This window comes from Corvus moneduloides, chromosome 13 (genome assembly GCF_009650955.1).
Source record: "Corvus moneduloides isolate bCorMon1 chromosome 13, bCorMon1.pri, whole genome shotgun sequence".
NCBI lineage: Eukaryota > Metazoa > Chordata > Aves > Passeriformes > Corvidae > Corvus > Corvus moneduloides.
The window spans coordinates 13089649-13116710 of record NC_045488.1 but is presented as its reverse complement, the minus strand read 5'-3'; the positions used below and the strand labels follow the sequence as shown (position 1 = coordinate 13116710).

Below are 27062 nucleotides of genomic sequence, written 5' to 3'. Positions count from 1 at the left end.
GCACCTTAATGAAATTAATGGAAAATAACAGCAAAGTGGAGGAACACACAACATGGTATTCTTCCAACAAACAGAAGTGCCACTGCCCTGAGCTTCTGCCAATGGAAAACACCCCTTTCCCCTTTTTCTGTAGTTGACTTTGTGTTGAGCTCAGGCTTTACTCAAAGCAGAATATCAGTGCTATTCAGCTCAGAGAAATGTAAGTATTTCTTTTTTCTCTGCACTCCTTTCCTGAAGGCATTGCCCTGAAATGTTTAGATAAATGAGGAGTACCAGCAGATACCACAAGAGATCAAACATTTATTTAATCATAAAAGTCCAGCAGATAAAACTATATACAATAATCCATGCATACTGCCCAATTCACAAACATTTAAAACCTGTTTAAAACAGTCTGCACGACAGTTGGGACAGCAGGGCAGAGTTTTATTCAGTGAGGGACATAGTCATGTTTATATTTTGGATGCTGCTTGTAGCCTACTCTCTCCCCAGCAATAAGGCTCTGGATCACCCACTCTTGCGAGACAACAGGCAGCCGTAAAGCTTCTGCACACTTCAAGACACCAGCTGGGCAGGAAAAATCAGTCACCACCACATCGTAAACACCCAAAGCAATATCTGTACAGGAGAAAAGACAGGCATCTGTCAGGTGAAGAAAGAAGATTCTGCTCTGCAGCAGAAGATCATGGAAGCATGGAATGCTAAATTACTTGGTTTGAGAGGGACCTTAAAGCTCATCTCATTCCACCCCATGCCATGAACAGGGACACCTTCCACTGGACCAGGTTACTTCAAGCCCCATCCAACCTGGCAGATCAGTGTGTTTCACCACCCTGAGTCATTCTTCTATGTCTTCTCATTCACAGGCAGTGAATTCTCTTTGTAAAAGTTAAGACACACCTACAGCAACCCTGCACCTTGCAAGAAAATATTCCTTTTAGTCCAGATAAAAATTTAAGAGAAAACCAGCAGCCAACAGTATAGGCATGACCCTGAGTCCTGACCTCAGGCTGTGAGTGCTAGAGCCTACATCCCATATGGAGAGGGAGAGACAGCCGAGTTCAGAAGAACAAGGGAAGCACAATTTGAGAGGCCAACAGAAGGCCCAGGAGCAACTCTTGCCTATTTCCCCCTTTCAACACAGGCTGGAAGCTGATGGCTTGTGTTCTGAATTGCTGCAGCATCTCCTCTGTGAGACAGGTCTCCTGGATGTAATCTATATACAGATTACATTCAAGTGTCTGCCCTTTGCCTTCCCTTCTGCTTACAGACAACCTTGTAAACCATCCTACATGGTTTTAAACCATACTAGAGACCACAGTGGCATAGGATTCCCTGAGAAACTGGCCAATGAGTACCTTTGTTGTGAGCATTTGAGTAATGCTGTTTAACAGATGCTGCTCCCCCCGTCATGAGAATTTCAGACCACAGATCCAGGAAGTTCTCTTGCTGGTCTGACACCAGGAGAACCTTCAGGTTATGGAACAGGTTTTCTCGTGGGTGCCTGTAGAGTAAAGAGAAATGCAGACTGGTAAGAATATCCAGTAGTCTAGTCACCTGATTTGCTCCCATATGTGTTTTTTGAATATCTTGCATACAATGACCCACTCTCTTACCACCCTTCCTGAAGTACTTGGAGTGACTATCCTTTGTTTATAGAGAGTAAAACAGAGCTAGACAGTGTTGGTGGGGTGTGTGCACAGCAGCCTATATCCAAAGTTAGGCTGAACTCTTCCTTAATCCTGAACCACCTTTTTTGTGCACATCCAAAATGCTTCCAATTTTGACAGGGCTGATCAGGAAGACATCAGTCTCCTGCCCAAAAGCCTACAGCTATCTACAAATTTATGTCTGCCCCTCAGCTTGCCTAAAAAGTCTGATCTCCCTTGTCATCTCAGAACAGACTTACTGGAAAAGACTCCATAGAAAATGCAGAAGCTAGCTTCAAAACATACCAAGGGAAAAGGAAATTAACATAGTATTGCTCTCCTTTATCCATTTCCAAGCAATTACAGAAGTTAGCCAAGGGTGTGGGAAGCCTTGTCTGAATTCTGCCTTCCTCATGAGAAGACTGACACCTTCCTTACTTCCAAGGAGACTCTGTTTTTTTGTGTATATGGCACCCAAATGTAGCTTGGCATTAGAGGTCACTGCAAATCCAAGGAAAGAGATGGAAAGTGCTGTTCCTACATGGAAGGGAAAGTATAAGGAGCAGTACTAGGCTCACCTTCAGTATTTGTAGCTATTTAAGAGCCTCCCAAGTGTAACAGGTCTCTCCAAGAGTCTGTGGACTCCGTTCATAGTTATTTGGCACTCACCATTCTAGCAATTTTTGCTCCTGGAGGCTATACCCAGCTGGCAAAAGGTAATTCCGATAATTTTGAAGCTGGTTAGCATGGCAGCTATCATGGACCCAGATATGAGACACACAAGGGATCCCTCTGGCAAGGCACAGCAAGTATTTCCGCGTTCGACAGTGCTGGTCCGCAATTAAAAGACACTGGTACGCCGCATTACACTTCAGGGGAGAGAAGAAGGCACGTAAGCAGAAGACAATGCTTGCAAAAAAGCTCCCGAAATTATCCTTCTGCTAAACAGTTTAAAGAAGAAAACAACTGAAACCTTGATTTTCACAGCTGTATTATGTGAAAGATGAATTAGATAAAGGCACTACTGATTCCAGAATATGTTTAATAATATCCTATTCCAGGCTCTGCCATTCACAGGCAAAAACTCTGCCTAGATTTTGTATCATAGCCCTCTTCCAGTTCAGACAAAGGAGATGATTTGCCTTTTAGTCTGACACTCAGTAAGTCACTAGACAAGACTGCTTCCTCAGGCAAGATGTTCCATGAACAATTTACCCTCTTTATTAAAAAAAAAAAAAAATTAAATTTAAGTAAAAGCCACATTAAATTACATTAGTTGTCCAAGTAGATCTGGTAAGTGAAGAGCTCTACCTCTAAGTGTCCAAGGCACACACCTGTGGTGAGACCACATCTGGAGTACTTCATCCACTCCCAGGTTCTGCAGTATACCAAAAACACCAGACATGCTGGAGCAGGTCCAGCCAAGGACCACTAAAAGGCCTGGGCATTGGAGGACCTGACATACCAGAAAAGGCTGAGAGAGCTGAGCGTGTTAAAGATCAAAAAGGGAAGGCTTGGGTGGCTTTTTTAATGCATATTCATGACTGATATGAGGGTGTACAAAAGATGGAGCCAGACTCTTCTCAGTGTTATCCACTCAAAGGACAAGAAGCAACAGTTAAAAATCGAAATACAGGAATTTCTTTCTTTTTAATTGGATCAAGCTGCCCAGAGAGGCTTTGGTGTTTCCATCCTTGAGGATACTCAAAACACAACTGGACAAGGACCTAAGCAATCTGCTCTATTTGATCCCACTTTCAGCAGAGCGTTGGACAAGATAGGCTATAGAAATTCCTTCCAATCTCAACTATTCTGTGACTGTTGTTCTAGATTAGTAAGTGAACCCTTACCTGGGTCTCATTGAAGTCTTCCAGGATATAGCCAGCTCCTGCTCGCAGCTGTTTTTCTATGTAGTGTTTATCATATGGAGTCATCTCTAAAAAATCTACAGCAGAAAGTTCAATTTTTGACTATAATCTATCTGCTCATGTTCCTACACCTCAGTCCGCAGAGGCCTCATCCACTTCAATAAGGGAACCCAGCCCTTCTCCCAAGAATATCTAAAGAAAACCATTGATAAAGTTAAAAAAAAAAAAAAAAGAGGCAGCAGGAAGGGCAGCACACTACTAGCCAGGTGAGCACCTTGTTACTTCCTTGGCTGCATGAAACATGACACCAGCAAAAGCTAACTGGAGCAATCCATACGTGCTTTCAAGTTCTGTGTTTGCCTGCATTGTCCCTTATCTCTCAAAACCTTCTTTCTTACATTATACTATTCTGACACTGCTGATCTCACTAATTTTCACACCCTTCTTAGCTTGCAGAACAGGCCTATGATCATCACTGAGGTTTGTCACATCTTAGGATGCAAGTTGGCTAAATCAGAGACTGAGTCTTAGGTCCTTTCTGCAAAGGATTAAAGAGCAAAAAGGTAAACGAGTACTCACACAAATGTCTGATCAGACAGTATCCAACATTTTTCCTAAGGACACAGCATTTCACTTGAAAATGCAATGGGTAAGATTTGCCTCACCTTCTTCCTCCTCGCTGCTCCCAGTGGGACCATCTGATGGCTTCTGGTGATTGACCAATTTGTCACTTGGTGTTGCCATGGTGAGAAGAAAGGCATAGCCCAAAAAGAGGGTTTTATTGTGGGGCAAGGGTCCATGGTCACCCTCCGGTACTGGAGGATCTGCAGCATCTACACCTTCACAGGTGCTTACAAACTCTCCAGCTCTCACAGCCCCTGTAGAGAGACAGAAGCACCATAAGTCTTCGAAGATATGTCTTACCTGGGGGATCTGTTCAACTCAGATAGTTTACTGCAGGAGACACAGAGAGGCAGGATTGGGCTAGGATTACACTAGGGTAGGTAGGGATCTTTTATCCTTCTGGTTGCAAAGAATCTTCAAATCAAAACACGAAGGACTTATGGGACAAGTTTGCAAGTCATATCAACATCCTGAAACAACACTGACTGCTGTGAGGGGTTCCTTTAGCAGCTTTCAGGACTGACTAAAGAGATAAGAAAGGAGAGAGACAAATCACAACATTAAAGTCAGAACATTTCTAAAAGGCAGAACTGAAAAGATTGCAGGTAAATACTCAGACTATGCTAAAAATATCTCTGGCTGCTGAATGCATCCAGGGAGAATCAGTCTCAAACCCTGCAAAACAAAAAAAGCAATCTCATCTACTTTTCAGTTATGGAAAGCAGAAAGATCAATTACAGAAAAACCAGGTAGGAAAAAACTAGATGAATGCAAGATAAGAGCAGAAAATAAGGTTCTAACCAGGCTTTATCATTGCTGACTTGCGGCCACGTTTAGCTGGGGATCGCTCATCTTCAGGAGCAATAAGTTTCCTTTTCCCAGACAGTGAGACTGGTGGGACACGTGGACTCTCCTGCCCTTTACGAGTGGGAGTTGTGCTGCTGCTGGAAGTGCTGGGAGAACCAAGGTTACTACGTCGCTTCCTCTTCCCCTCCACCAGATTATCTGCAATATAGTATGCAGGGATTAGTCATGGGCTGTCACCAAACTCCACAAGCTTTCACCCTACCTATCTGTACAGAAATGGCTGAACTCAATAGTACCTAGAAGATACATGCCACCACCCTCTGACAGAGGAAAGCAAGAAAAAATATACCTTTCTTCTCAAGCCCTGTACCCTGCTTGTCTCTTTTCCTCCCAGTACTGCTGGGACTTTATATCAAAGCAGCCATCCACCAAGTGCATATAAGTACGGCAAGCATCACTGTCCCAGAAGCAGACCCCTTTTCACAAGCCAGTCAATACCACTAAGTCTCTGATGCCATACAATAAAAGGATCTCAAAGATCTCACTATAAAGTACCAAAAGCATCACTGAATACCCAGAAACATTCAGGTACTAGAATTACCTCAAAGGCACAAGACACAGAACAGCAGTCAGCAGCTCAACAGCACCTTTCCTTACCAAGACTGATGTCAGCTGCCTTGGTCAGCGGGGTGACAGGTTCATAAGGACCTAGCCCAAACTGCTCCCGGAGCTTATTTCCTTGTTCCAGAGACAGGATAATAGCCATTCGTTTATACCACTTCCTCTGGCCTTCCTTTTCAATGCAGTAGTATAGTTCTCCAGACTCCTTCCGGTGTCCCTTCACAACACCTGACAAGACAGCAAATAACACCTGTTATCCAACCATACCCAGGCTTCTCATCCTCCTGGAACAAGCACCCATTTCTCACTACATTCAGCAACTCAGAAAACCAAGGATAAAACTCAAGCACTGCTCTTACCTGCACTGAAGTACTCGTCCTCAGAGAGTGCAGTCACCTCTGTCTCCAGTGGGATAGGATCACAGAGCAAAATATCTTTTCCTAGCACATCACATTCATATCCGTCATCAAAGAGCAGCTTGTACTTTCCAGCTCCAACATCTCGGGTAATCATCCCAGAATAAAAGTACCCATTTGAGGACCACTTTGCTACAACCCTGAGGCCCACAAAGCTGCTCCCAGAGGGTGAGTCTGCACGGTCCAAAGGACCAGTCACCACTTGTAATGGGATTTCTGGAGAGTCACTTCGACGTAAGGTACAGAAGCCAGAAGTGTCAGATTTCTCTCCTCCATCTGGCAGGTGAACTGAACGAGTAAATGATTTCTCCTCAGGTGATGCTGTAGTTGAGAGATCCTCCATACCTGGCAGTCCAGCTAAATCTCTGTAGAAAAAAGCAGTCCCAGATAGGGGAGAAAAAAAAAAAAAAAGACAAAAAGCATTCCCACAAGGATCTGGAAAAACCATTACTAAGTATAAAATACTTAAGTGAGGGGCTTGCAGCTGCTACATGATATCACTAAAAACTAACTTCTGAAATACTCAGTACTCCTTTTCCTCTAGCACATTAAAACAGAAATTCCCCATTCTCTTTCTTGGCAATAAATTCAAGTTCCAGTCTCCTTTTTCCAGGATACCTTGTTCCTGTTGTTCGAGATGGTGGGCGTCCTCTTCTTCCTCGTCCGCGAAGTGTCACAGGTGTTCTGCCAGCCTGACGAGTGCCAGGAATAGAGTCCTCCTCTTCCTCACAAGGCAGTGCTCCTGTCTGGCTAACTCTGACTGGAGATGCAGGCTGCCCAGCTCCTTTCCTAGGGCTAGAGAATTTACGAGTTAACTGTTTTGAGAAGAGAAGCCAGCTCACTAGGATCCTCCCATTTTCTTGATCATCTTGCAACACATCCAAAAGTTTGCCTCTTTGCTGCTAAACTGCAAGGCAATGCCTCACAAGGAAACAAGCTACTCCTTTAGGAAGAACAGATGGGAAAGCAAATACTACCTCCTTATTCCTGTTCATCAACCCAGATCTTTCCCAGAAAACCTTTGACTTAGGTCTACCCTGTTTCACACTCACAAGCCAGATGCTCGTTTCTGCAAAACATCTCTTCTTCTTTTCCCAAGACTCTGCACTTACCTCAGTTTTCCTAAGACGCCTCTGCCAACGGGTAAAGCAAATTCTCCAGTTTCTGTCCCACACACTTTCCCTCTGACAGCTCCAGTTCCTCGCCCTGAGCTGCTGCTGCTGTGCATGGCAGAGTGGCCACTGCTTCCTCCACTGGACGTACGGTGGAGACTTGAGGCCTTAGATGAGAAGGAGCTGACATCACCAAGATCCCCTGAGGTCAGCGACGAGCCCCCTGCAGTTCTAGAGGAGGATGTGTCAGTCTCACATTCCTGGCACTCCACTACAGGCTCCTCAGTTTCCTTAAAAGAAACAGAAAGAGGTTTGTCTGAGGCGATTCAAGTGCTAGATGGAAGCTTTACAATCACCAGTCCAAAGTGTAGACAAGCTGAAACCACATTCAGGAAGCTAATGACAGCCACACAGACTTCAGACTGGGCTAATCCATGGTAGACAGTGCATCTCTCACTACAGGCCTGCAGCTGCTCTGTATCAAGAAGTCACATTAAGAACTCAGTCAGCAGTGTTGAGGAATACATTCAGTGCAGGTAGCACAGGGCTGCAAGCGTGAGCTGCAGGTTGAGCTCTGGGGGGCGAGGGCCCCAGGCAAAATGCCATGGAACCTGGGCACTTGGAGGCACAGCAGGAACAGAAGACTCCCAGACCTTCCCACACTTTTCCATCTTAGACTGTGAGGCTATAAAAGCCCAGGGTACCTGCCCTTTGTTTGAGGTCTCTCCTTGGAAGCACCAGCTCAAGCTGTTGTTATTTAGTTATTGCAACAAGATTATTTTAAGGATCCACATGTCTGAGACTCTGCCATGGGAAACATGGGCTCCAGACAGTGAGGAAATCTGATCTGTGTGAGTGTGGGGTGTGCATGGAGTCAAGCAGGGCACAGAGCTATCCCAGCTCAGGTGGTGCAGTTGTGACTGGCAGAGTGGCTCCTGGATGGTCAGACAGGGAAGTTTCCTTAACAACAGGGCAGAGCTTGGCTTGGTATCCTGTTAGTCTGGCTTTGAGTAATTCCCACCCTTCTAGAGTGTGAGACTGCAACAAATACATGAGACACTAGGAGCCTTTGGTTGCTCATAATCCAAGATCAGTTTCAGACAGCTTGTCATCTGGAGTTATTAAAGCTTTATGGATATAAAAACATGTATCTACAAAATAGTGATATCAAGTGTTGGTAGATAAAGCAGAAATGGTTATACGATTGTGATTACACAAACTATGTAAGGATATTTCAGGACACTTAATTCTCCATTTTTATGTTACAATAAGGAGTTTCATGTGTAATGTCAGTTGTAAAAGTATTGAACTGGTTTATCCTTTTGTGTCATTACTCACTGTGACTACACAGAAGACTCTCATGTTATTTACCTTTATAGAATAGCAGTGACATTTTACTGCTAGCAGGCTGATGTGATTACATGAAATCAGCATTTCTCAGCTATCTTTTGTGATACCCTATAGACTTTCCAATTAACAAATGTACACACTACAACACAAATGTACTAACATAAGGCTGTTTATGCCTTAGTTTTAAGTTGATTTTTGTAGACCTCTTACAGAATCTGGTACACAGGACTCAAAAACTGTGGTTAAAAATGATGTTGAACTGCGAAACAGGCTAAACTATCTTACATAGTTCAATTTTACAGGAAGAAGTGATTTTTGCTTACTAACAGAATTTCTGCTCATGCTGAATTATCTTTATTCCGGCAAAACTCCAAGACTTTTACAATGTTTGGATGCACATCGTTAAGTCTTTTGTTGAGTTCTTTGGGACTTGAGCGTGTCTCCAGAACACATGGCATGAAATATACTAGCATCAAAAACACAGCTTTTGCCATTCCCTAAATGGCCTGCAAGCTTCCTCATGAAGAAATCGTCATCGCAACACACAGACTTGTTCATTCAACTTGTTTTCTGCAGCCATAACATACTCTCATTCTAACCACCTCTATTTCTCAGCCAATATCTCATTCCATTTAACCACGAAAACGGGAACTTACCTCAACTACCTTTCGTTCCACCTCTGCACCATTGATGTAGTAAACATCTGTTATAACGCGCGTGACAACCGTGCGCACTTCTCGAATGGTTCGCACGTGGCGACGCTGAACTCGGCCTTTGGGTGGGTGAAGAAGGTTAAACTCTTCCTCTCCCTGTAATAAAGAGGATACAGTAAAAACAAGACAGACCACAACAAAAAGCAAACTATTTCTGAGTAGTGCTACCTCAGCAGTACAGCTTCTTCATATCATGTTAAAGTACAGGAGTAGGGAACCTTTAAGCATCTTGTTACAAATTAGCTGCAACAACACAAGAGACCCTAAACACAGAAGAACTGAACACATTTTGCTGATGAGTAGAGGAAGGGAAATCATAGCAGCCCAAGGAGGAAAGAGCAAACTTGTTTAGTGTGGCTTCCAATACTCTTTGATTGAGTAGACTCTCAGACATATCACATCAATCTTGCACTTTTTAAGGCCCTGTTAATCTCCTATTTCCCACAGGACACATTAGTCTTAACACAGGCTTAGTAAAAAGTCATTTTTCTAGTCTTTCTGTTGATAAAAAAACATACAAACTGTTAACAGCCAAGCAGTGGGGGTTTTTGAGTCTCCAGTACTTTCTGAAATACTAATTTGAAGTTATTCATCTTGTTAGAATGTTTCTCTGGAGGAGTTCCCCATTCATATGTTTACCCATTGACATCAGATGGAATGAGAGAACAAACCATCAGAAGTTGGTTGATACAAACCAGAAAGCATCAAACCCTTCACTCAAAATTTCTTGCAACTCCTATCTCCAGCCAACAAAAAGTGAAAAAAATTTTACAGTGTTAACTATATCTGCACCCAAAAAAACCTAACCCCAAACAAAAACAATCAACCAACCAAGCAAAACTTGTCACATTTTTCCAGAAAACATATATGGAGACATTTGCTTCCCAAATTTATGCTGCCCAGTGAGTACTGCTGCTTTAGCAGTCAATTCAGGACAGCTTGTGACCATTAACATTTTAAAGTGGTTCTTTGCCTTTTTTCAACAGAGAACCAACTGTTAGTGAATTTACTGGCTGAAGGGATACTTTACTGTCCTAAAGCAGTTAAATACAGGCAGCCCTCATCCCACCTGACTGTGCAAAGAGTCTGTGTCATCTCCAGAGGCACTGACAAGCTTTTCCCCACTCTCGTCGGTTTGAATGTTCACATCTTGTCTCCCAGGTCTTTGCCCAGACATACTGGTTCCCATTTCCACCTGTCTACAGATCTCTTCTGATGTCTGTGTTGCTGTTGTAACAGTTGTTGGGGTAAAAAGATAGTCTGCTGTAGTCTGGATCCCTTTATTCTTGGTGTTTTCCCACCTCTCTTGATTTTGATCAACTTTAACAGCCTTACTTTGTTTTCTCTGCATTCTTCTCCCATCTTCTGCCTGAGTGCTTACAACATCAGTCTCCATAGACTCTCCATCCTCTGCACCAGAAGGTTGTTGATGGCAGTCCTGCTGCATCCTCTGAGGAATTAGGATCTGTCTACCACTGCCATCTGCCTTGTGTTGCTGGCACTGCCAATCACTGGAATTTGTATGTAATTCAGCATCTTCTTGTGTGCCAGGAAAAATGAACAGATCCCCCCTGCAAACCAGTTACACACAGATCAAAGCTATGGATTAAGGAAACAAGACAACCAATATGCTGCCACTCAAGTGAAAGCAATATTAAAAAACCGCCACCCTGACAGTCACTCAATTTCTTCTTACGATTGCACAGAACTCAGAGTTCAAATAACACAAAAACCTTCCAACACTTCTCAAGTGATACTCAGCGTAGTAAAACATATGGCTGACACTGTACAGAACTAGTTGCTATTTGAAATACAAAATTTCTTGCTACACTCCACACATTAGGCACCAACTATGCAACTTGCTTCCAGAAGCATGTCATCTTGAAGTTACTTCAGGCTGCTCCAGTGCTTGATTGGTTTGAAACTGATAATCCAAGAAGAGCCAGCAGCATACACACAAATGCTGCCTAATGTTCTCATTAGAATTTGTCTGCTCTGCCAAAGTACTGCCTCTGTCAGGTACTGTATGAGACACTATACTGAGCCCTACTATATATATTGGCTTCCCTCGGGTACTTAAGGATTTTGAGGAGTGACTGTCTTCCCTTCTGGCTGTGCCTCATCCAGCATTGGAACTCCCTATTTGTTATGGTCTTTAATATAAATGTTGAAACTTAGGTTACTCTTTCTACATAGACCAAGACCTCACTGTCTCATCAAAAGATAGAACAGAAAACACTGAGGAAGCAGATTTTTACTTCTAGCTCTCCAGGCAGCACCCTCCTCACCATAACATATGCAGCTGTACAGTCCTTTTCAAAGCAACCAGAGACAGCAAAAACTGATGGATGTGGAAGGGGGACAATAGCAGCAGCAACAACAAACAAACAAAACTGGTCAGAAGATCTTAGAAGAGGAGACAGAAAAGGCATTTAAACAGCCTTAAATATGATCTCAATTTCCTCAAACCCAAGACTTCACTGAAGCATATCAGTCTTCTGGAATCACATGGCTGCTCAGTTGAAAGGTAAGCCTGATTACCATGTGAGACACAAACATACAGATTTAGTATACTTACCCCATTGTCCCCAACCTTCTAAGTCACCCAAAGAAAATGGCTTAGTGCAATTTCTTTGATGTAGAAAACGCACATGTGGATATAAATCCAACCAGGACTGGCAGGCAAAGATTGTGAGGAGTTACCTAAACGGAGAAGTGGAAAGACCATGACCTCTGGCCTCATCCTCTCGACGAACTTCACAGACACGACTAAACACAGATGATGCTTTCTGGGAGCTAGCAGTGCAGATTTAAAACAAACAAACAAACAAACAAACAAAAATGCATCAGGAAGTGAGAAAAACCCTTATACAGCAAAACAAGAATTCTCTAGTCCCTTGTGAAAGCAACAAAGAGTATTGAGTTTATTGACCTACACAGACACAGAATGAGTGAGATGATCTGTCTCAAAGATCAAGAAAGAAGCTGCAACTGCACAAGCATTTCTGTCATTTCTGCCGACACCCTAACAGCCAAGAGCAATGGAACAACTCTGGAAAACATTGGTGAGAAACTGCAGCACCATCAGGAGTTTCAGCATCTACTACCTCTGGTACCCACCCAAAGACACAGTTAGACCCTTTATGGCTTATTTCTCAGGAATTTTATGACACCGCAAAAATACTGGGAGTGACAGTTACGAAGCAAACCCTGAGAGTTCATCTTCATCCCATACCTACAAAGGCAACCCATCCTCAACCAGTGAGAAATTACTATCACTCATCCTCAGCAGTGAGGCATGATTACCACCTAGCACGCAATCCTGTAACAAGAGATACTGAATTTATTCCTAAATTTTCTCACTACTTCAAACCACTATGCTTCACTCGGATGACTACAGGTCACTGTCTTCCTACTCAGATTCCTATTAATACTTACAAACATTACTTCCTGCAAGCTAAAATCAAGCAAACATTAAACATGAGGTAAGATAGATACATACAAATCAAAAGACCAAGGGAATAACTCAGTGTTTTGGTAAACATGTTAACCTGTGATTTCATAGCCATGAACTGATTATGTTTCTATCAGCTTTATACCAAAAAGATTATTCTCTTTCAGAACTTCTCAGAGATTCTTTGCAGAAAGTTGCACCATGCAAGAAAGCAGAAACTCGTATATTTGAAATTTAAGAGATGGATAAGGCAGACTTGCATTCCGGACTACACAAGACACGAATCTCTGGCTTTAACTACAATCAGATGGAGCAAAATGCTGGCATTAGTAGGAACCACAGAGCCCATAATGAACAAACAAGTGGGGTTCCCACTTTGCCTATGTAATTAAAACCTGCTGCAAGAGCTAAAGAGTTAATGTCATGTCTACTGCTAAAAATGTTCTTTGCTTCTGTGTCTCCTTCTAATTTTTTTTTCCCCTGTGGCTGATAACGTGTGGAAAAAGAATCTACCCGGACCTTTGTATTAAGTCTGCCCAGCAAGAAGCCCAGTTACCTGGCAGCAGCCTCAGCACCAGCAGAGGATCCATCTTCTCTGTCACTGGCTGCCGGCTCTGAAACAAGAAGGAAGGGAAGGATGATTTTGCCATCATCCAAAAAGACTCTTCTGACCTTTCCCAGCTCCATACACTCAGTGAAGAGAGGCTGAGTAACACTGTACAAAGGGTTCCCAGGCTTCCCTGTCCCACTTCTCAGAATAGACCTAAGTTTCTACAAGTTTTAGACTATTAGACGGAATGTCACTGTTCTGATTAAAATCCTGTCAAACTTCTTTTTGTCCAGGTTACGGACAGGTCCAGAGGAAGCAACAAAGATGATGAGAGGACTGGAGCATCCCTCCTACAGAGACAGGAGAAAGCTGGACTTGCTCAGCCTGGAGAAGAGAAGGCTCCAGGGCCACCTCATTGCGGCCTTTCAGTACTTAAAAGGGGGCTTATTAAAAAAAAAGGGAGAGTTTTTCTGTGGGTGGATAGCGACAAGACAAGGGGAAACAGTTTTAAATTAGAAGACAAGAGATTTAGGTTAGGTATTAGGAAGACATTCTTCCCTGTAAGGGTGGTGATACACTTTCACATGGTGCCTGGGGAAGCTGTGGCTGCCCCAACTCTGGAAGTGTTCAAGGCCAGGCTGGATGGGGCTTGGAGCAACCTGGCCTACTGGAAGGTGTCTCTGCCTATGGCAGGGGGAGTTGGGACTAGATGATCTCTAAGGTCCCTTCCAACCCAAACCATTCTATGATTATACTTTCTTTTATATATATATATATATTTTTTTTTTTTTAATATTTATATATATAAATCTTTTCCCTCCCAACACAATTAAACTTCACTTCGTGTCCTGTGTACCACTGCCACTACACATTGCATTTTTAGTCTGCTGGAAATACCTTTCCTCACAACAGAGGCCTCTCCTCTCACTCCATCCTTGCTTAGAGCATTGCAGAAACAGAGAAACAAATTTAAGTGACACTGCCCAAAAAGAAAAATGAGAAAAATTACAAGGACTCAGAGACTGTCTTGGGGAATGCCACAGAGGTTTTGAGTTAGGGCTGAGATCAAGTAGGGCCTATACATTTCAGGTTTCATCCTCTTACTTTCCAAGCTGAATGGCAAGGACTCCTCACTCCCATCATTCGCAGGGGTAACAGGGTTCATTCGCAGAGAAAGTTTTGCATCTAACTCAGGAACCACACCAGACTCTCCTTTCTCACACACTTCTGACACATCTGCTGATACCACTGCACTTTCCACAGTGACATTGTTGGTCCCCATTGTGCCCTCTGTTGTAACGTCACTGGTTGTTATAGTGCTGTCTGGGCAAGTATCATCCACTGAAAACAGAAAAACAAAAACAAGAAGCAAGAAGTAGCTACTGTTATTCACATTGCCAGAGCTGAGGTCCTAGTTTTGGTTTGAAGACACTTCACTGCATGCACTAGTAATGCTGCAGTAGTGGAAGCTCCTTGCTAGAGATCTGAAGCATGAAAATTCTGTAGCATAGGTATTAATCCTTAGTTTGAGACAGAATAATTTACTACTACCCAAGTAGAACAGACTTCCTTTCATCTAGCACTTGCAGGGTGCTATTTTGTGAACCTAGCAGAGAAAGTCCTGATAAAAGATGATGAATACTGGAAGCAATCTTCTTGTAGTCTAAGCTCTTTTGCTACTCAGAAGGCTCTTTTACATTCTTTAATGGAGTGGTACAGGACCACAGTGAGCGCAAGGAAGACGTGCTCCATACCATCCTGTACTCAGGGAGCAAACACCTTCACTAGAGACTGAGAAAATATGACAAGGAAACTGTGGGGAAGGGATCAGCCCTGCCCATAGAATGGGAATGTAGCAATGTTTTTTGCCAAGGTAGGTTTGAGTTATCCTATTAGATCCTGCACCAAGAATCAAGAGCTTCCAGGCTTTCATTGCAGAACAGAGCCATTTGGGTCAAACTCACCAATTGGTGTGCTGTGTCTCCTGGGTCCCATTTTGAGATGGCCAGTAAGAGGTGGTGTTATGCTAGTTAAGGACTGAATGACATCACCCTCCTTAGGCAAAGTAAAATGGAACGGGGTTCCTAAGAGACACAGAGCACAAGAATTAGTAATTTCAAGGGTCTACTTTAGTTCAAATATCAAAACCAGAAATAGGTGGAAATAGGAATAGGGAAAAGCATAACACTGGTGCTGTACAAAACCACCCTGAACAGCTGCTCTAACTGATATTCCTCACATTTTATGGGGAAAATCTCTCAGTGAAAATCTGGACTGTGGTCAACTCGATGCAGGTGTTCCCAGGTGCTAGATAAAAGGGAGACTAAATATCCTGACATGAACAGGACTTTTACAGAATGCAGCTTTGCTTCAGAGATGCTCAGGATTTTCCACAGAAAAGGGAAATGAGGTCAAAAACAGAAATTAAGGTTAGGACAGAAATGAATTGGCAGAGCTACATGTTGCCTGAATTGATAACCTAAAACTTACACAGAATGATGGCTGAGGTGGCCTATCCCATCAGGGAAACCATGCCTTCATGGATTTACGATGTGCAGATCTTGCAGGATTTAACAAATACAATAAATCAAAAACCTAGTAAAATGCTCTTTCCTTTTGCCTCATCCCATGCGTTTATTTGCAAACTTTCAACGTCACAGGGAATTAATTTGCATAATCCTCTCATAGAAAAATACCCAAGCAGCAAACAGTTATGTATCATCTGTTTGAAAGCTCTGAAAACCATCACCTCTCCAAGCTATCACAAGCTTTAAAGACATGGTTGAGCAACTGCAATATCCTGAAGACCATCCCAAGAACTTCAGTGTATTTTTGCAGTGGGTAGGTAACTTCTAGCACAATGGTACTCACGTTGCAAGGCCCAACCACCCCTCCTCATGAACAGTTTATCAATGAATGCCTGTTGTATCATGGCCTAGAGCATATCTCCATTTAAAAAGTGTTTTATTTAAAAACTGAAGCAATTCCACTGAATATTGATTGATTTAGCTACCACAATCCCTTCTAACCTATAAATTCACATTTGGCAGGCTAGTAACAAATGATCAAAAGAATTTATTAAATGATCACCAGCACAGGTGATGACCAACTGCATAATCTAATTACTATACCAAGGGATATCATGGGAGAGAATACAAACAAACTTTCACAAGACCTGAAAAAATGTGAATGCCTCAAAGTTTAAATGCTTTCACATTACTGCTTCAACTGTTCTATCAATGAAAACAGTTAATTAAAAGTAATAAACTTTTCTTATGACCATCAACCTGTAACAGATTTAGGTCCATTTGGAATTGAATCTGGCAAGGGATGTCAAAGACAAGAAGGGTTTCTTCAAGAACATCAGTAGCAAAAGGAAACCTAAGAAAAATGTGGGTCTGCTGCTGAATGTGGCGGGTGCCGTGGTGATGAAGAATAAAGAGGAGGTGGAGCTACTGAATACCTGCTTTGCTTCGGTCTTTGCTACTAAGGCCAGTGCCCTGGAAACCCAGATCGTGGAGGCAAGAAAGAAAGTATAGAGAAAGGAAGGCTTTCCCTCGGTCGAGGAGGATCAAGTTAGAGATCATTTAAACAAATCTGACACCCACAAATATATGGGCCCTGATAGGATGCACCCATGAGTGCTAAGGGAGCTGGCAGATGTTACTGCTAAGCCACACCCCCTCATCTTTGAAAGGTCATGGAGAACAGGAGAGGTGCCTGAGGACTGAAAGAAAGCCAGGGTCACTCCACTCTTCAAAAAGGGCAAGAAGGAGGACCCAGTGAACTACAAGCCACCATTACACCTCCGTCCATGGAAGATGATGGAACAACTCATCCTGGGTGTCATCATTAAGCACATGGAGAAGGTTATCAGGAGCAGCCAGCACGGACTGACCAACAGCAATCACGCTTGACCAATCAGATTGCCTTTGGTGATGGGCAGATGAGAAGAGAGCAGTGCACTGAAGTCTACACCGACTTCAGCAAGATTTTTGACATTGTCTCCTGAAACATTCTCATAGATAAGCCCAGAAAGTGTGGTTTGGATGAATGGACAGCAAGGTGGATTGAGCACCTGCTGAATGGCAGAGCTCAGAGGGCTGTGATCAGTTGTGCAGAATTTAGTTGGAGGCCTGTAGCTAGTGGTCCCCAGGGTTCGCTGCAGGGTCCAGCCTCAACTCATTTGTCAGTGGCCTGGATGAAGGGACAGAGTGTACCCCTGGCAAGCCCTCACCCAAAGTTTGTGCTCACTGATTTATGCTTCATAATTTGTTGATAAGGGATTATACTCCTAAAATATTTATTAGGAAAATAATTATTATGGTAACAAAGCTGCTTTAAGGGTAGAGGGATGCTCTACAGCTCTTCATACCTTAAGGACTGAGTGATGGTGGGAGAGCAAATATCACTCTACATACTTTTCCACCATGCTTCATGAGTCTGAAGGCAATTAGGTAGAATATCTCAAAAGCCTGAACTTCTTCCTAACACCGATCAGCCCTTCAGTGTAATAAAAACGCATAAAACACAAGCAAGCATTAATTTTTGAATTCATTTTCTTTAAACAATGGCTTATAGTTCTCTTTCAAAAGTAAACCCAGCCAACTGTGATGTGTTTAAATTGCATTTATATTTGTCTAAAAAAACCCCCAACATTTCAAGTACAATATGAGAGGGGTAATATTATCTGAAGTCATACACAATTTTGTTCACACTCTCTTAAAAAGGAAGTTTTGGATTGTGAATATTGTGAAAGACCATACTGAACTGAAACCTGACATTTAACTTTGTTATGTAACTGCAGCTATTTATCTTTATCATTGTTTCAGCAGTGTACTCCCAAACTTATTGCTGTATTTAATAAAACCCATACTGTTCTTAAATTTGAAGACCAGTACTGTTCTCCTGACTATGCCAAATTGTCTTAAAAAACATGCAGTCCCAAAGGCCGTGGGCTTGTTCACAGGAAAGTTCATCTTAGATCACAAAATGCAATGGAGTCAGAATACCTTGAACTTCTTAACTGATATTTTGACTAGATCTCCTCAAAGCATTATTTTCTACATAGTGGAGCTACTTTTTCTTCTTTCAGTTAAAGGAAATTAAGAATATTGTAGCAAAAACTTCATAATTCAACAAAACATTAAATAACATTTGGGGTCCTACAGTCTTTCCCTTTTCCTAACAGACTTCATAGAGGGGAAATACATTTTCTGGCACTAAAATCAAGTTCCTTTATTCATTCTCATTTAAGGACGAGAGAACTGTGTTTTGAAATGAAGTCAGCTAAGAGGCAAAAGCTCCACAAAACACAGGTGTAGTACCCCACATCTTGTATAATGACATACAGCACGTTAAATGATTTCAATGAGTCATAACAGTATCTGCTGAGCCACAGCTTGCGTGCAAGTGAAAAGCCATTCTGCTTTAAAATAATCTCAAGAAAAAATTTGCTATATTAGTTTCTAGCTCAAAGTTGCTCTTTACACCCCCACAAAGAAAATTCTCCTCCGAGAACGAAAAAAAGGAGAAAGAAAATAAGGAGACCTACAAGAGGGAAAGTACTGACTCCCACACACCCTATTCCTTTCAAGGACCCTGCTGTTGTTTCTTGAGTGGGGGAGAAGTCACAAAAATCCCTGAATGTTGCCAAGGTCACAATATTTTAAGTTCTTCAAGCTGCCCTGCGTTTCTACCATAAAGTAGCGAGAGCCAGGAGCAAGAATTACACCACAGGGGAAAATAGCAAAGCCATGTTCTACATATTACACAGTAAGGTGTAGTGCTGCTCTTAAGAGAGACTGCTCAACTTGCATCTAATATCAGTGCTCCCTGAAAACACTAAGGATTGTTTGTATACCGCTCTCTCTGACATTATTCAAAATATACACCGGTGAACTACTAACCTAAATTCACTTACCACTGGAAGGACTGGGGGATTTAGGAGTTGCCTTCTCCTGTGGCTGCATCTGCTCTTCTTGCTCCAGATTCCTTGTCATAACAGTGTCCTCCGTATTCTTTGGCACCTGATTCTCGTGCTGAATCACTTGTGTTTCAACCCCTCTCTCTTCAAGTGATGGCTGATTGCTTATTACCATTATCTGTCCCAATTCTGGCTGGTTTTTGGCACACAATGCCACTTCTGATTGAACATCACTCTTTAACTTTGGAAACAAATTGCAGTGCTGCTCCAGTAACTCCCCTACAGAAGGTTTAGCTAAAACTTCATTGAGCTTTGCCGTGTTTTCTGCAACAGCCTTAACGGACAGTTTATCCATGGGCTTTGCCTCCCCAGTGGCAAAAGTACAACCTTTCAAAGCTTCTTTTCCCTGACATTCTGGTCCAATCTTTTCTAATTCCTGGGCTACATTGTTGCTAGTTTTACAAGAATCAGCAGATTTCACTTCCGTATCTTCATGACACTGTCCTTCCCTTTCAAGAAAAAACCTGTGAGAAAGTGTTATATTGACAAGAGACCTATCTTCCTTAATTTGCTTCTCTTTTACTTGCAGTTCTTGCTCTTCACACTGAGTCTCAGGAACTGCTTCCGGTTTAGAAGTCTCTTCAGCATAGGACAAAATCTCAGGCAGACCAGACTGATCTGCAGCAGCCTGACTTCCAGAAACACACTCGATCTCCCGATGAACTGTAAGGGCTAATGGCCCATCTCCTGCAACACCTGCACTAACAAACTGTCCTACAGGCATTTCTGTAGTCTCTACAGCCTCTTTTTTTGCTTTTTCACAGTTTTCAGAGGGGGCTTGATCACCTGCATTCGCTTTCAGTTTTATTTTGTCATTCTTCACAGAACACAGTCTTGAGTCTGAGGCCTCGCATTCAGAAATCCTCTCTACTTGTGTGGTCTCACTGTCTTGGCCTGTGTTCAGAGAGTCTGAACTGACATCCGTATTTGTGGGCTGGCTACAGGCACTTGCAGAAAGTATCAGTTTACAGGACTCAGGAGGCTGTGACACAGAGTCATCTGCAGACATCTTCGACAAAGCATCTGTGGATCCAGAGAGATCTCCCGGTAAGCATGAAGGGGTTAAAGCAGCAGTTTTTTCTTCTCCTTCCTGCTTCTTCTCTGGACTCTGAGTTGGAACAAAGATATCCTAAAATGAAAAAAGTGGGAAGTATTAGGGCATCCCAAGTAGGACTGTTTGTTTATTACTCCTAAAACATTACACTGGATTATGGAGCAGAGTAAGTTTAGGACAAAACTACAGATTAAAAAAACAACTAATGAAAACAAAACCAAACAAACATCCAAAACTTTTTTCCACACGTTTATATGAGCCATGATTGACCTGTTTTTGCTGAGAAAAATTATCACCACGTGTTACTATTTAGTACATCTGTGGCAAAGTCAGACACAATCCTTGGTACCTTTCACTACCAAATCACAAAATACAGGGCAAATATGGCAAATTAGTAGCTATTTTTACTCGAACAACCAAGGGTTCTGGAAAGATTCTCTGTGATATCTATTATACTAACACAAATGCTGCTTTCAGCTAAGGAAAAGCACTGCTTCAACTAGTGAAGTTTCTAGTAAATTCATGAAATTAATAATATTAAGGTATAAACCCACTAACTGTCTCTTAAATCCTTTTGAACAGTTATAATTTCCAGAATCAAAATGCACAAAGGAAACAACAGGTAGCAAGAATAAGCAACTTGAAAAATGCAGTAAATAAATTCTAGCCTTGCAGGAGAATATAAATGCTTTATTATGGAACAGCTTCCCTTTCTCCATGACAAATGGTGCTAAGGTCTTGCCTGATAAAAGACTAATTTATGATGCAGTTTGAGATGCAGGATGCCCAGTTCAGCATAAGAAGGCAGCACAGTCTAAGACAACAGCTTCTATGTTCTGTAACTCACTATGCCCTCTTAAGCTGTTCTGCATTTTCTCTGCAGGAAGAGCTGCCACACAGTGTGACTAATATGGAACTGTGACTGGTGGGAACAGGGAGGTTCATGAGAACCAGCTTAGTAGGCAAGCTCAACACAAAAGAACAGAGGTTGACTCAAATACATCTTCTGCATCAGCTATATAAAAACCTCAAAAAAGATATATACATGGACCCTTACATGAGAGAACTCTGGTTGTGATGGTATAGGTAAAGATCCAGGAAAGAAGGCTGGGGCACTCTGGGACACCGGAGTTGAAGCCTGCGGCTGGACAAGAGGTATTGGAGGGATACAAGGGAGGGCCATCTCCACCAGCACATCTCCTCTCTGCTTTTGCACCAGTTCTCTTCCTTCTGCAGGGATAGATATATCCATCTGTTCATCTGGTTTGAAAGAGCAGAAAAGATATTAGTACTAAATTCTTGTGTTGTACCTAAATTTCCAACATTCCATTAAAAGATTTGTCTTCAGCGGTGTACTCAACTTTGTAAAATCTTGTCTCTAGGGGCATTCTTTTTGTAGGGAAAAAAAAAATCAAAAACATCCATATTCTTATTTTCAAAGGGGGAAGCAAGTGTTTTGTTACAAATTCATATGACTATTTTGCTACAGGTCTAGAACTTCCACAATTAGAAAAAAGTGCCTGAAATTTATAAAAAAGCATTTTTCTGAGGTATTTCTTTTGCTATCTTCATTAAAATGCAACTAAATTCAGACCCCAGCTAACAAAATATCTGTTCTAACAGTATTTCACATTCTGTGACAGGAATCTCACAGAAAGGAATAGTTTATTTTGTATCATACTAAAAGTCTGTACTGATGGATATCTTATCCCTGATGGTAAATGGGTGCTTAGAGAAAATATTTAACAACAAAGGTATCATATCGAATCACTTCTCTTTAGGTATGGCATTCTAGGATACACACTGACAGCATATGAAAGGTTTTACAAATATTGTGCAAGTTGTCTATATTAAGGTAAAATAACTTATATGATGTAATTCTTACCTCTCCTCCCTATTGCCCTAACAGTATAGGCTTAATACAGGTATCTGCCTGTAGCAAGAATGGCTTGTCCCTAAAGAAGGAAGATAATTGCTAGCAGCAATCTGTATGCCATACAAAGCATTTCCCATCTTGCAAGTGAAGGGGGACTAGTCAACAATACTAATTTTATTATGATAGTTATGCAAGAAATACCAATAGCAGATAGAAAATATAGAGAATTATAAACAACAGAGTCACAAATAGAGATCTCCCTTCATCTACCCCTCCACTGTTCTCAGTCCTGCTTTACTCTTTAAATGTAATTTTAACAGGTTTTGAAAAGGCTGCAAGCTCTGACTAAACTAGCACAGAGAAACATGACCACAGACAGTATGCAGAAAAATGTTACCTTTTGCTTGCTCCTGCTCAGTAGGACTGCTGGGGACAAGGGCATTGGGTCCAAAGGAAACAGGAGGAGGAATAACTAGGCCTGAAGAGACACTGCAGACCAAAAGGAAAGATGGAAATGAAAACCATACCTCACTAAAAAATGCATTAAGTTCTCCCCCTATTAAGCTCCAGCTTATCACAATACAACTCCTCTATGAAAGGTAAGTGTCAGGTGTTCACCAGTAAGAGACAAGCCACAGTCACGGATCACATGGCCACCATTAGCTCATTTTATTGCAAAATAAGGCCATGCTCCTCTCATAGTGCAAAATTAAAACACTGATTGCTTAAAATCAAGCACAAGTCCTTGAATAATGAAGAGAATAAGGGGAATGCACTACTGCAATGAAGTGCTTGAAATAGTTTGGGGATTTTTTGCTTACGTGGAATGATCCTCCTGTACAACGAATGCCTGTCCAGAGAGCTGCAGGACTTGCAGACTGCGGGCAGGGGTGCACGCCAGAGAACTTCCCTCTTCCACCCTGGTTACTGGACAGCCACTCCCTGCAGTGGCTTTGAACAGAAGGAAATAAAGATAGAAATACGGTCTGAGCAGTTAAACTCATGCTATTGCACAGCTCCTTCTCAGGCAACAACAAGCTGATTTTCAGAGCTGGTGAAGGACTGCACATGAAAGTTCAGTATGTGAAATGTGAGCACAAAATAGTTCAGATGAAAAAGAAAAATCTGAACAGATTTTAGACTGTGTAAGTCTTCCTAACTGGGAATTTTAAAAAAATCCCCAAAGGCTCCAATATCAGCACATCTGATCCAGCACTAGAATGCAAATATAGGCAAGGTTCTTGTAAGAAAAGACACCTTGCGCTGGCCACTGACTGGATGTGAGAAGGTTGGTACTGAATCTTCTGGACACAGAAGGTTCATTCACAAGATCAGACCGGTATAGACACCACTGAGCACAAGCTTGCCTACACTACTTATCCACACTTTACATGGTGTGTCACTACAAAGGGTGAGCATTATTAGTTTCAGAAGAGGGTTAAAGTTGGGTTTTGGATTTGCTCTTCAGGTGGCACAGAAAGAAAGGAAATTAAATGTATTTAACAAGCCAGTAACTGTTCTAACAGGAAGTGACATTTAGACAATTTTCCATACTATAGTGAATAAGGCTGTGGCCTTTTATTTCTATAGTGTTCTCAATTTTAGCAGAAATTACATGAAAAATACTCACGGCACTCTACACCCTAAAACACTACATATCTATAAAGATCAAGTAGGTATGATGTTTATCTCTGAGATGGACATTCTGGCTCTACTTATTGTTACCTGTTGCATGATTCTCAGGAAACATCTCTTCCTGAGTTGACAAGATATCTGACTCCTCATGACCAGAACTAAGGGATTCCTCAATTTCACTGGGGTCACTGACAGGCGTTTTCTTTCTGGTACGCTCTTCTGCTTCCTGCAAAGTTCTGGAAATGCAAAACACAGTCATTGGCCTGAGAAATTCAAAACATGAAGTAAGATTACAATATTGTTAAGAAAATCTATCAGTAACAGATGGAAAGTATTCACTCATGTATAACACAGGAAAAAAAAAGAGAGAAGGAAGACCACTTCTCTTGACAAAGTAACATTTTCACTCTTGATAAGTTGCACTTTCAGAATTGTTTTTTACATTTTCTTCCAATCTAAGTGATGCTTAAATGGAATGCAGATTGTTCTACTGACTTCTACTCAATGCAGATTCTAGGAATTTCATTTCACGCCTTTAACGTTATTTTGTGGCAGAATATGATAATACAAGATGAGGTAAATATTATATAAATTTTATGCCAGATAGAATAAATACTATTCAACAAACTGAAGTTAAATTAAAACAATTAAAACCATAAAGCTTACAATAGTAAATACTCAAAAGCATCCTGGAATACCCAACACTTAGCCTCCAGATTCCTCCTGTGCAGCCAAAGCCCATGCTACAGTGATTAAGTTATTTCAAGATAATTTCTGTGACTTAAAATGAATTATCACTTTTAGTATATTCCAGTCATATCGCTTTAAGAAAATTATTGGCATATTTTATTATGCAGTGAACTCACCCTTAAAAACAAACCTACTGATATCTTTGTGTTTAGGAGTTTGACATCACATCTTTTCTCACCAAGGAATGCTGAGAGCACTCCTTAGTCAGCACTGCTGCAAAAAGGCCTCGGCAGTACTTCATCTTTCCCTTTACCTTTCTCTTTTGCCTTAAATCCTCTCCCATGTCTAAAAATCCAGTTAAAAAAGACACAAATCAGCTTACAGAATGTCCACAAGAGACCTATAAAGAAGACAGACTGTTTTACCTTCCAGACTTCTCTGCCTGGCTTTCCAAAGCAGTATGTGCTTCTGTGCTGGAGTCAGTTTCTGTGTTGTCCCCATGCAGTTCTAGGAAGAGACAGATAAAAGAAAAGTATTTGTTACTCATGTCACCTGGATGAATATACAAATAAGAAAGTGTAGTTCTATAATTTACACAAATACCAAGGCAAGCCTCATATGAAAAAAACTTAACCTTGAACTATCTATGAAAACAAGAAAAAAAAACCAAAAGAAACAATGAAGTATTTACCAGGGAGTGAATTTAGTATCAAATTGTCTAAATATTCTGGAAACAAATTAGGAAAGAGAAGTGAAAGAATCAACGACAGCACTTGGACAGGTACAGGGAAACAAATGTACTAGCCCAAAGGAAAGAGGGGCCAAAATTCTTTGCAACTACCACTGAGCTGTGAACTCAGTTTTGAAAACTACTAACACTGTACTTCCTGTCACACAAACATAAAATTTAAAATTTAAAGAAACCAGATAGAATCTACAGGATAGGAAAAGGACACCTATGATCATTTTCACTTACCATCTTTTGACTCATTCTTCACAAGCCTGGAAGAAAGGACAGCAGGTCCAGAGTGAAGCTGATGCCTAGCATCTCCCTCATTGGGCACGAAGTCAGTCTCAAAGTCCTGGCTCTGTGAGAGCTCTAGAACTCCAAACTGCAGCTGTGACATGCCTGTATCTAACACCAGACATCCATTACAAATATATGTATCAAAAAAAAATTTCAAGAGCCATCTATCACTTTTACAAGGGCAAAAGATATACCCTCTAACATGCAAAGCATTTAGGCTATTGCTGAAACTCTGAATAAACTAACAGACTCTGATCTCAGCTGTACTAATTAAAATACAGTACCACACAAGGGACAGTGGCCATTAACTCAGAAATCAGTATTAATCAGCAAGGGCTTATATAATGCCATTAGGAACTGCAGCAGACTTTCATTCCATGATGAGAAAATAATCTTGATAATACACAGCCTGTGTCTGAAAATCCTCTGATGACAACGACCATTATGCCAGTTCATAATAAGGCTCAATTTCCTAAAGATCACAATTCATCCCCGCCTCTTCTAAACCACCTTCAGTCTTGAAGATCCATTCTAACAATAATAATAAAACAACCTTTTTTTTTTTTTTTTTTTTCCCCCAAACACCAAAGCATACAAATCAACTTCCAGAAAAAGATGCCAATTTCTGACTTATTACTACCGGCACAATTACCCCTGGTGAGACAAGTGAGCCAGCTCAACTGAAAAACTGCACAGACGGTGCGTCTGATTCAAAACCCAAAAAACCGACCTGAAATGGAGAAGTTACCTTCTACACACGGCGAAGAAGCACAGTCCTCAACATCACCTTCACTTCGCTCCCCGGCCTTTCCAAGGGCACTGCAACAGAGAGACTCGCTAACGTCGCGCAGGGGCTCCTGCAGGCCGCCTTCCCGCGGCTCATGCTGCGAGGGGTCACTTGGCACCGACCGGGCGCCCCAAGCCCACCGCACCGCACGTCCCGGCCAGGGCCGAGCGCGGCCGCTACAGCACCGAGCCCGCCTTCTCGGCCTGTCCTCAGCACGAGAGAGATTTCAGCAGGCCGGAGAGGCGGCGGCCGAGAGCCTCCGGATGGCGGCTCCCGCGGCCCGGTCCACCCCACGTACCTGCTCTCCCCGTCGGGCGGTGGAGCCTCCTCCGCGCCGCAGCCCCGCGGTCCAGAGGCGCTCGGGCGGGCCGGGCTCTCCATGGGCCCTGCAAGCACAGCGCCGTCAGCGCGACCGCGGCACCCTGACCTGCCGTGACCCCGCGCCCCGCCCTTACCTGCGAGTCGCTCCCGGGGCGCCCCGCCACCCGCGGCCGCCCGGCTGCCGGCAGGACCGCAGACGATGTCCTGCAAGACAGAGGCAGGGGCCGCGTCAGAGCCGGGCCGGGCAAGGCCGGGCGGTGCTGCCACCACGCCGGGCGCTCACCAGCACGGGGCTCGGGCTCTGCCGGGCCGGCAGCCGGCGGGCCAGCACGCCGAGCCAAACCCGCTCCGCGTCCGCCTCCGCGCCCTGGGGCTGCGAGTCCTCCACGATGAGGAGGGGCGTGTCCTGCTGCGAGAAACCAGGGTCCAGCTGGCTGCTCCCGCCGCGCTCCATGCAGGACGCCACAGGCTGCGCAGCCCGAGAGCCCGGCCCGGCCCGGCCCTACGCCGCCCGCCCGCCGC

The 27062-nt window shown here is 42.7% G+C and overlaps 1 protein-coding gene across 1 annotated transcript; it reads right to left on the bottom strand.

Annotated features, from left to right (window-relative positions):
• Positions 1-280: 280 nt before the first annotated feature.
• TP53BP1 (tumor protein p53 binding protein 1) lies at positions 281-27062 on the bottom strand. The gene is made up of 27 exons (XM_032122719.1): positions 26824-27062; positions 26675-26744; positions 26518-26605; positions 26181-26251; positions 25382-25540; positions 24831-24912; positions 23800-23951; positions 22902-23031; positions 22478-22569; positions 21262-21464; positions 19088-20279; positions 15129-15248; positions 14269-14505; positions 13171-13228; positions 11864-11956; positions 10230-10731; positions 9104-9256; positions 7098-7387; positions 6604-6780; positions 5929-6350; positions 5606-5797; positions 4943-5146; positions 4183-4395; positions 3500-3594; positions 2319-2518; positions 1359-1504; positions 281-618 (listed from the first exon to the last, which is right to left on the bottom strand). Exons 1-27 carry the CDS (start codon positions 26992-26994, stop codon positions 431-433), a joined length of 5700 nt encoding a protein of 1899 aa, XP_031978610.1. The 5' UTR covers positions 26995-27062; the 3' UTR covers positions 281-430.

Coding starts and splice junctions, on each gene's coding strand:
- TP53BP1 (XM_032122719.1), bottom strand. CDS start 26,994: ATGGAGCGCGGCGGGAGCAGCCAGCTGGACCCTGGTTTCTCGCAGCAG. Junction 6,781..7,097: donor GGCGTCTTAGGAAAACTGAG/GTAAGTGCAGAG, acceptor TAAATTCTCTAG/CCCTAGGAAAGGAGCTGGGC. Junction 5,147..5,605: donor GGCAGCTGACATCAGTCTTG/GTAAGGAAAGGT, acceptor ACTATATTGCAG/ATAATCTGGTGGAGGGGAAG.